The sequence below is a fragment of the Ursus maritimus genome, unplaced genomic scaffold (assembly GCF_017311325.1).
Source record: "Ursus maritimus isolate PB19 unplaced genomic scaffold, ASM1731132v1 scaffold_10, whole genome shotgun sequence".
NCBI lineage: Eukaryota > Metazoa > Chordata > Mammalia > Carnivora > Ursidae > Ursus > Ursus maritimus.
The window spans coordinates 75394633-75405609 of NW_024423344.1; the positions used below are offsets into that span (position 1 = coordinate 75394633).

At 44.9% G+C, this 10977-nt stretch overlaps 1 protein-coding gene across 1 annotated transcript in view; it reads left to right on the forward strand.

The window, feature by feature from the left end:
* The window catches only part of TNFSF13B (TNF superfamily member 13b), a 33091-nt gene extending 23438 nt beyond the window's left edge, over positions 1-9653 (forward strand). Inside the window, exons 4-6 of the mRNA XM_008684973.2 lie at positions 4797-4909; positions 4995-5145; positions 8042-9653. Coding sequence (XP_008683195.2) covers positions 4797-4909; positions 4995-5145; positions 8042-8154 — 377 coding nt within the window. The 3' untranslated portion in view covers positions 8155-9653. The remainder of the gene's footprint in view (positions 1-4796; positions 4910-4994; positions 5146-8041) is intronic.
* Positions 9654-10977: the final 1324 nt, after the last annotated feature.

The window sequence follows — 10977 nt, forward strand, 5'->3', positions numbered from 1 at the left end:
AGCTCAGCCCCCATGGCCCTGCCTGGCTGCTTGTGTCCCCCCCCCCCCGAGTCCCCTGCTCTGCCCCAACTACAGAATCAAACCTGTCATAACTGTGGATTTCCATGCCAAACAGCACTTGTTTTATATAAAAAATTACCACTTCTTGAATTGGTCGTCATAATCTGCCTTCTAAAAAAGTATTATCAATATCTTATCCCCTAAAACTGTTTCCAGCAGCCGTACGATAATTTTAAAAAATCAAGAGAAGTAACCAAATACGATAGCTGTGATTGACAGCTGCTCTCTGTAGTGTTTTTTTTCAGTTACTGAGGGAGGTGACACTGGCAGTATGAATGTTTGCAAGGAAATCTATTCATAAAGCAGAAAAAAAAACAAGTATTAGTGAAATATATCTGATTTTTCTTTTTTTTTGTTTGTTCAGGATTTAATTGGGCATTTTTTCCATTTTTAAAAAATTTATATTCAGTTAACTGACATATAGTACATCATTAGTTTTTGATGTAGTGATCAGTGATTCATTAGTTGAGTATAACACCCAGTGCTCATCATACCTGGTTTTTCGATTAAATTTTGTCAACCAAACTTTGTTTTCATAAAAGTCAGAGCAGAAAAGAGCTACTCTTTTTTTTTATTAATAGGTACTTTTTTTATAATAATTTTTTATTATGTTATGTTAGTCACCATACAGTACATCCTTAGTTTTTTGATGTAAAGTTCCATGATTCATTGTTTGCGTATAACACCCAGTGCTCCATGCAATACGTGCCCTCCTTACTACCCATCATCAGCCTATCCCATTCCCCCACCCCCTCCCCTCTGAAGCCCTCAGTTTGTTTCCCAGAGTCCATAGTCTCTCATGCTTCATTCCCCCTTCTGTTTACCCCCCTTCATTCTTCCCTTTCTTCTCCTACTGATCTTCCTACTTCTTATGTTCCATAAATGAGTGAAACTATATGATAATTGTCTTTCTCTGTTTGACTTATTTCGCTTAGCATTATCTCCTCCAGTCCCATCCATGTTGCAGCAAATGTTGGATAATCGTTCTTTCTGATGGCTGAGCAACATTCCATTGTATATATGGGCCACATCTTCTTAATCCAGTCATCTGTTGAAGGGCATCTCGGTTGCTTCCACGATTTAGCTATTGTGGATAATGCTGCTATGAACATTGGGGTGCATATGGCCCTTCTCTTCACTACCTCTGTATCTTTGGGGTAAATACCCAGTAGTGTAATTGCTGGATCATAGGGTAGCTCTATTTTTAACTTTTTGAGGGACCTCCACACTGTTTTCCAAAGTGGCTGTACCAACTTGCATTCCCACCAACACTGTAAGAGGGATCCCCTTTCTCCACATCCTCTCCAACATTTGTTGTTTCTTGCCAGGATTAATATGTGAAAGTAATTTACGTGTATACTTGAAAGTGTCTGCTTTTAAAAAGAGTAGCTCTTGCCTTGAGCAGACACTTTCAAGTATACGCGTAAATTATTTTCACATATTAATCCTGGCATTCTGTTCATTTAATTCACATATCATTGTACACATTAAGTTTTCAAAAACATTGAAATACATCAAGTATTTACAGCTCAGTGGAGCTGGAAAGTTCAGGCTTTATACTCCACAGCACAGCTGTATTTAGCTGTGTGCTAACAAAGATAAGCAGTAATACGCTTAGAATTTACTTACAAATTCTCAAATATTTATTGGTGGTGATGCTTTCTAGTTTAGAAAAGCATCCTCCAGAAAGGCACTTCATGCATATTTTCTTGTCAGCACTTATCCACAGTCTAATTAGCATGCTAAAATCTAACTAAGTTTTAAGATGTAGAAACATGTTATAGTATTTATGCTTAAGTTTATAATTACTTTAGCTTTTAATGTGCTGTTTTGTCTGTTTTCTTAAAGGATTTCAGAGTCACTCAGCACATACTCACGGAGTGCAACTGCTGTGCAGGGCTGTGTTCTTGGCATGTGGCCTCATGCAGTATAATTCGTGGGTGCACACGTGTGTGTGTGTGTGCACGTGTGCAACGTGTGTGCATGTGTGTGCGGGGGGGCAGAGACACAGTACATAAAAACCAGTAACCATGGACTGTCTCTAGTAAGACTCTTTCCAGGAAGATAGGATGAAATGCCAAAAGCAAATGTCAAGAGAACAGAATACATACCTGATAACTGCTTGTTTTTCTTTCTGTTCTGACAATGCAGCAGTGAAATTTGGTAAAAACCAGTTCACTAATTTTATAGATATATGGATGGTGTAAAGAAATAGGAAATCAACTAAAGGTATTAAAAAAAATGTTTAGTCAATTAATCTCTCCAGCGAGAACGTAAGCACGCAGTTTCGGGAACATGCGTTTCGTTCACCTCGCGAGGACATGTTACCCCTGTGGTTGCGGTCCAGCTCACACTGTTCCAGCAATCAGCTCATGAAATGCGTTTAAAAATAAGTAATATGAGGGGCGCCTGGGTGGCTCAGTTGGCTGAACGTCTGCCTTTGGCTCAGGTCATGATCCTGGGGTCCTGGGATCGAGCCTCGCGTCGGGCTCCCCGCTTAGTGGAGAGTCTGCTTCTCCCTCTCCCTCCGCCCCTCCCTCTGCTTGTGCTCTCACTCTCTCAAACAAATAAATAAAATCTTAAAATAAATAAATACATAATACGATGCTTTTGAAACACAATGGGATGCTCGTGGGCAACAGGGTGTACACCACCGTTTTGAACTGGTTTATGTTGAAAGTGGAGTAGTTAATTCCGTGACTATTTGCTGCCCGTCCCCTGTCGGCCAGACATCATTTCAGGCCCCAGGAAATAGCCAGGAACCAGACTTCAGTGTGCCTGAGCCCGGACAGGTCCGGATCTCAGACGTGTGCGGTTTTGAGGGGAGAAAAGGCCCTCTTCGGTCAGAGCGTCAGGCAGGTGTCTCCATGGCCACGGGAGCGGTCCCCTTTCGTCATCAGTTGTATTTTACAGTGGAACAACGGGGAATTCATTCTTCCTCCTATCTGGGGCACTCTGCATTTGAAAGTGCCTTGGGCGCATGATCTCATTTAAATGAATGTAAAAGGACGGTGTTGTAATCTTCCCACTGCAGTGCTGCTCTGTGAAACAGGGGATGATGCGTTTGCCTCTGTGACTTGTCACCAAGGAGACGTTTTCTCCAGGGACTGTCCCCTTTCAGTGTGGCACTGGAGGGCTTTCATCCAAGTCCAGTTTCCTCCCAGACCTTCTTGGGAACAGTAGAGCCAGGCGATCAGGCCTGCTGTATACTGGGCGGCCCTCGCTCCCCGTGGGAGACAGAGGCACGTCCTGGGAGCCCACAAGAGGAGGGACGAGAGCACCGGGGTCCACAGGCACCTGTGGCTCCTTTCGTGGTCTCCCTCACAGCCGCCTGCCCTCCACCGGTGGGCCTGCCAACTTGGACGGCTGCTGTAGGGCATGGAACTCAGACTCACAGTGTCCTTTCCTTTGTGTGATCACCTCGGGTTCTTTACTTCTCCGCAGTGTCCAGAAAATATGGGGTTCTTGTTTTATACTCTTCCCTCAAGAATCCTATTTGGAAGAAGTTCGGATATGATGGGTTTGCCTTGGGGGAGCCGCTGAAGCATGCAGGTTCACTCAGCAGGTGTGCTTACGAATGTGGAAGCCTCCCCAGCCCCCACCGCCTACGGCAGCCCCTTGCAAAAATCCGCAGGGAAATGGTTCTTTCAACTCAATCTAGGACAAGTTGTTCTTCTCTGAGCTTCTAGCATATTGTCCTGTGGACAATTGTCCTGTTTTATTATTTCCCTTTTTGTAATGACCAAGGTGAAGCTTGGGGAACACGTGTGGTCCAGCATTACCAATTACAAGGGAACATTTTTTAGACTATTTTAGACCAAAGTTTCATTTCACTATTCTCTCCTTATAGTACCACTTCCCCAATCTTCTTTTCAATTGTTTTCTGCCATTTTATTTATACCCCCCACATTCTTAACCTAGCCTCAGGGTTCACCGTTTACTGCAGTATTTTTACACAATGGTGAGAAACCCAGTGAATTTAACGCTGTGAGTTCACGGGAGAGAAGTATTTGTACCTTCCTCACGTGCCTCAGGGCATGGTGTTCCGGCGTGGAGGCTGGTGCCCCTCCTGCCTACCCATTTCTGTACCCCTGGCTGTTCTGTGCCCCCTTCCTCGGGCTCTTGTGCTCGGTGGCTCCCCCGTCACTCCCCAGTGAAATGGGGTCACGGAGAATTTATGTGCTGACCAGTAACCACTTCAGCTTGCATATCACGGACGAGTATCACCGAGTTCTTGACCGTGTCCTAGTAGAGGTCGTGTCTTGGTCATTTCCCCCGCTGCTGCTAAGTGCTGTGCTCATGCCCTGCTGGGGAGGGGGCTTCTTCCCCTTCTCTCCCTGCCCCATGCCCCTCGCTAAACGCTCCCCATCTTAACTCCCTCCTCTCTGGGAACCAAAGGAAAACCAGAAACTCTGTCCGTGTGTCATTCAGAGACATCCGGTCCATCTGATCCCATCCAGACCAGGCTCTCCGGTGAACACCGCGGAAACACGCAAGACTAGGAGACCACGCAGACATTTCTTCGGACGTGCTCGCCCTGGGTTCTCAGATCAGAGGGGTGCCGGGGTGGGGGGTCGTGTGCAAACCACGGCTGAACCGCCAGTGGAGCGTCCTCATTGCTCTCCTTTGCCTCTTTGTTGAAAGACGAATTTCTCCTCTAAGTTTCAGACTCGGGTGTAGCTGCTGAGCGGAGGGGAAACACTGGTCTTCTCACGAGCTGTCTGTCTTCGTCACAGGAGCTTACACGTTCGTTCCGTGGCTGCTGAGCTTTAAAAGGGGAAGAGCGCTGGAGGAGAAGGAGAATAAGATACTGGTGAAAGAAACCGGTTACTTCTTTATATACGGTCAGGTAGGTGCCCTGCCCACCTGCGGCTCCTGCCCCGTGTCTCCCTGCTGTGCTCCCTTCTGACCAGTGTCTTTGGTTTGTTCCTCAGGTTTTATACACCGATAACACCTTTGCCATGGGACACCTAATACAGAGGAAAAAAGTCCACGTCTTTGGGGACGAACTGAGTCTGGTGACTTTGTTCCGATGTATTCAAAATATGCCTGAAACACTACCCAATAATTCCTGTTATTCAGCTGGTAAATAACAGTTCTGTGTAAATAGACAGAAAGACGTTCCTCGATACACCGTGTGGTTTTTATTCTCTGGAAGGATAAGCTAGTTCGTTTGAATCGAGACGGATAAAAGCAGTACTGATAGTTGTATCGTTCTTCTGTACCTGGAGAAGGGGCGGTAATGTGCTAGCCGTCAGCACCCAGAGCAGTTCTCAACCGCGTTTTCTTCAGTAGGTAATACTGGGTAAGAGCACAGGGACGATTACCACGTGCCGGGCACCCTTGTCTGCCCCTGACCTGGGCTCCTTCTTACGACACCCCGTTTCAGGGCGGCGTCTGAGACCCAGAGAGGTAGCGCACGTTGTCCCAGGCGGCACAGCTTCCAAGTTCCAGAACTTGGAGTAAACCAGCCGGTCTGACCGCAGAGCGTGAGCCCCCACAGCTTCTTTTGTTTGTGTTTTTGTTGTATGTGCTGCCGAAAAAAGGCTCTTGACCGGATCGAGGGTCCGGTCGGGTTGGCCGGTGAAGAAGCGGCGAGAAGAGAAAATAGAAAGGGAGGGCTTGGTTCGCTTCAGGTCTCTGGGTTATAATTGCCAACGTGGTCTTCATTTTATTTTGGGGGTAAATTCATCAAAGCTGGTATTAGAGGGAAAAAGAAAACCCATATTTGCCTCTAACACATGTATTCCTCCCTGGAGATTCTGACAAATCCATTGAGAACCCTGAGGAATGTCTTCAGTTCCAGACAGTTCCCTGAAACACAGGCCTGCAGCCTGGCCGCCTCCTCTGACGCCCTAAGTTTCGAGGGCATTTGCTGCCAAGTGCACAATCACTCAATCGGGAAGGAAGGAAAATCGTTGGTAAAAGCGGAGACGGTTGTCACTGTGGACTCGCAGCCACAACAGCTTTAAGGGGATAAGGAGGAAGTGTGTTGAATTGAAACTCCCTAATTTTCATAAAGAGATGTTCCCCCGCGCCCCGCGGTGACCGGTGTCCTGGCGTTGCAGAAAACCCGCAGAGCGGCCTGTCTGCACTGAGTACCTCGAGCGTCCCCAGGAGCTCTCTGGGGCTGTGTCTGGTCTTCGCCCCTCCGAGCTCACGCTCTCAGCCACACTTCCCAGGGGCCTCGCCTTTCGGGAGTAGTTCACTAGACCTTAAGTCTGGGTCTCAGTGCCGTAGCTTCGTGTGATGCATGAGAAACGTTCTCCAGGACATTCCAGGGGTGCGATTCTAATCTGTTCTAGCGCCAGTCTCCTTAAAACCGTTAACAGCTACGTGTTAGGACGTCAGGGCGTGTAGCCCAGGCCCAGCGGCGGGGGGATCGTGCAGACGGTCCGCGTGAGGAGCCCAGCGTGACGCCGAGCAGCGCTCTTCCGCAAAGCTGGCTCCCACTACTTCACCAGCAAGTCGAGTGTGTTGTTGTAGACGTTAGAGCTGGGTGCTGTAATCTGGAAGGGCTGAAATACCCAGTAACTCAGTGTTAGAGTTTTAGACAGAACCTACTTGAGAATCGTCCGTTCACACGGACTTTATTTCGACAGTTAGTCTTACTTAATGCTCCATGATCGATAGCCTATGTCAAAATACCGGATGGTCCTCGGTCTCTATGGTAACAACTGATTTATTCAACAAATAAATGCCAGTCTTTTTTTTTTTTTTACCGTTTAATGTAGTCCTCAAATGCTTTGCTAATCCTAAAAAGTGTGCACGTTACCCTTCACGATACCTGAAACTATGTTCTTTTGTTTGTCGTCTGTCTTAGTCCATTACAAAAAAACAAGATCCTTGGAGACAGAATCTTTTGTCATTCCGATCACAGCCCTGTGCGTGTCTAGAAAGGTGTCTGGTACATCGTAAGTTTCGATAAACAAACACTGACTGGCTGTTGCCTGAGGAGATCTGGGTGTTTTGGGCTTGGTGATGGGTGTTAGCATACGGGACATGCTTTGTGTAAATACGTTGTCACGGCATCTTCATGAAAATGCAACTACTTTTTAAATTGTTGGTTCAAAGTGTTAACAACTTCAACATTTTGTTTGTTAGTTTCTTTGTTTCTTCTCCCCTGATTGTCCTTTCTTTTTCTTCATGTTTGTCTTTTAAAATGGGGTCCCTGCTGATATACCGAGTGCAGTTCCCGAATTGCAGTCTGTGTTCCTGAATCACAGAACACATCATAGTAAATCAGGCACATACAGATTTATTGGTCAGTTTTGAGAAGCTAAGTATTTTATTGCTTTCGATTACAAGGACAAATATGGTCATTTAAGGAAACGTGGAAATACAGAAGGCTATAAAAATAATCCAAACGACTCCTACCCCATGGTCTGGACTCCGGAGAAAACGATGTTAACAGAGGGGCTCTGCTAATTCAGTGGTGTTTTATGTTTTATTCTTAGTAATCTATGTATTTTATATGCACATGTAAGTGTGTATTTATGCAGTGTCTATTCTGCATAGTGTGTGTACTTTCTGTATTTCTGTTTTGTATTTTTACTTAACAGCATTATTTTTCTGTATTTCTTTTTGTATTTGCATTTAACACTTCTTTGAACACAATTATAAACAGTTTTGTCAATAAAATGAAGCAAAACCACTTTCAACCATACACTAGCCCAACAAGGGGTGTGCTATAATTAACTTCTTTTCTTCTAATAAGAAAGACATTGTTTTCTGTTCAGAGTCTCCCTTGTATAGATAGCAGGCGATAAATACATTTGTATCTGTTTTAAGTCTTTCTGCTCATTTGCTTTAGCTTTTTTTGTTTTTAGGCTGGTAGAACAGTGCCTGGTTTAGAAGTCCGCAGGTGTCACTCGAAGTGTGAATGCCTATGTTAACATTTTCCAAAGTAACATCGTTTTATTTAATGCCCCCCCCCGGGTTGTACAACCACTGAAAGTCCCTGTAAATCATTGTTTTCCAGGCATCGCGAAGCTGGAAGAAGGCGATGAGCTCCAGCTTGCAATCCCGCGTGAGGACGCTAAAATATCACGAGATGGGGACGGCACGTTTTTTGGTGCGTTGAAGCTTCTGTGACCTCCTTACACCTTGTCTGTGGCTGTATTCCTTCCTCCCTCTGTACCTCTAAGGAGAAGACACTTAACTGGAAATACCCAAAGGAAGAAAACCAGTAGTTACCGGAGCCTTTTCTGTGTGCTACTAGGCTTTGATTTGCTGAAACTAGACCAAAACAGGAAATTTAACAGACAACCACAGCCAAAGGGTGTCATGTGAATTACAAGAACTAGGGCCCGTTTAGGGAAAGATAGACGCCGGCTTCACACTGTAATGCCGTGTTGAACGACTTACTCATGGCTTCCTGACCTGGCAGGAGCGGGGGTTGCCAGGGGGCAATCCTCATTTCTTCCAAAACGGCATTCCATCATCAACCGCAGAACTCGTGCCCGTGTCTGTGGGACATTAGGACGTTCTTGGGAAATCTCAGGATCCAACCCTTCTCTTTATGTTATATACGTCCCTCTCCTTTTGCAGCTAACATTGTGGAAAGTTAAAAAAAAAGGGGGGGGGATCTTGTATTTGACACATGAGAATGTAATTAAAAGCTTAAATTGAAATATATTAAGCAATTGGACTTAAAGTACAGGTACCATTTAAATTCTTCTGGTTTACTTCAAGCTTGCAATTTTTATCTATAATATTACATATCCCCTGATGGACCAACAGATATTTTTCACAGGAGAGAAGTCATTCTCTCCTGTGTCTACACCTAACATGTATTTTTTTTCTAGCTAATTTCAGTCACTTTAGAAACTTCACTGTGGGGTAATTCTGATTCTTACACATGTGAGCATGAAGTGAAAAAAGAGCTCTAATTGTTCTTATGTAAAAATAAAATCTCCAATAGAAGTTAGTGAATACATTTATAATAATGGAATCTATTTGCCCTTTATTTCCTATTCTTCTGTTTTAAGCTGCTGCTATTATCCCAGGCTTTAGAACATACTCATGTTATTAGCTTTACCGAAGTTGAGGTTTCATTACAGTTCTTGGCGTCCTGGAGGGCATTGGGTGGCGTGTGCTTGTTACGCTGAGGATACGCCAGACACATCACCCTCCTTTCCATTAATAGAGAATCCTATTCACAAATGCTGTCATACCGCCTTTGTAACATCGATCTCCCTTGTTCTGCTTGTCTTTTTTGTAAATGTCATCGGTTTAAGGAGTTTACTTCATTAAACAGTTTCCTTCTCTCGTTTAAACAGTAGGTAGAAAAAATAGACCCTGGTCTACACTCATTTTCTCCAGTCTACACTGAAACGTGTTTAAGAATATGCTTTTCAAAACAAAACAAAAAATGATTTGTATTTTGTGTCGAAGATTAAACTTTGTTTAAAACTCTGATTACCATAGTTCGGGCTTTTTGGTTAAAATCAAATATAGTTTGCAACTTACCGTGTTTTATGAAATTATAATTAAAAAGTTTTGGCGGAGCGGGTGTCCTGATCTAGGAGGCGAGTCGTGGTCCTAGCGTTGCTGCTACCTTGAATCGCCAAATAAAGAACTTCAGTGCCCTCTGCCTGGCTTTTTGATTGAGTTTGGTTGACACCACTCATCTTTTGGTTTCTCTACATGTAACGAAATGCCATTTTAAAAATTCAGTGCAGGACGCAACTAATGAATCATCGAACTTTGCATCAAGAACCAGGGATGTACTGTATGGTGAATAACATAATATAATAAAAAAATATTATTATAATAAAAAAAATATGAAAAAAAATTCAGTGCAGGGACTCCTGGGTAGCACGGCCGGTTGGGCCCCCAACTCCTGGTTTCGGCTCAGGTTATGATCTCGGGGTCACGAGATTGAGCCCCGCGTCAGGCTCTGTGCTCAGCGGGGAGTCTGCTGGAGATTCTCCCTCACTCCCTCCCCCACACACATGCTCTCTCTCCCTCTCTCTAAAATAAATAAATCTTTAAAAATAAATAAATAAAAATTCAGTGCAAACTCATAAAACATGGTTAAGTAATATGTGTTAGGGTATGAAACAAAGCATTTGAGATTGTGAATATCTTCCATATTTCAAAAAGAATGTGTTCACGTCGATATTACACAGATATATATAAAAGCAGTAATTCTTAGAGCCTATGGGTAAAGAAGATAGCGCTACAGATGGGCGGGCTTGCGCACCCAGCCACCGTGGTCTGTAGCTGGCTCCCCCATTCCTCTCCGATGGCTCAGCACAGTTTATCCCAGGTGCTGCTTTCCGCCACATGTTCTTTTTTTTTTTTTTTTTAAGATTTATTTATTTATTTATTCGACAGAGATAGAGACAGCCAGCGAGAGAGGGAACACAAGCAGGGGAGTGGGAGAGGAAGAAGCAGGCTCATAGAAGAGCCTGATGTGAGGCTCGATCCCACAATGCCGGGATCACGCTCTGAGCCGAAGGCAGACGCTTAACCGCTGTGCCACCCAGGCGCCCCTCCACCACATGTTCTTAACTCTTACTTACCCACGTTAAAATGGGAATCCCGTCTTCCTCGAGTGTGAAATTGTGAGGGAAGTCCGAGGGGCTCACTGAGGGTTTATTTAGCAATGAGGAAATGGGAGGAGGAGGAGGAGAAGGAGGAAGCAGCATGGTGGTGTGTGCGGGTTTCCAGCACCAGTGGTCCAGCGTCCCTTTCCCTAGCTTTCCCCCAATTTACTTTAGGAAAAATGATGTTTTAGTGGGATTTCCTATAAGAACATTTCTAAGGCTAAGTGTAGGGGCCCCGACCCGAGGTGCTTGTCTTACAGGGGAGCTCAGGAAGGAGGTCATAACTAAGTCCTGGAGGGTGTTGTGGGACGGATGGACGAGCCAGCCAGCCCCCACGAAGTGACGGGCAGCCCCCCCCCCCCCC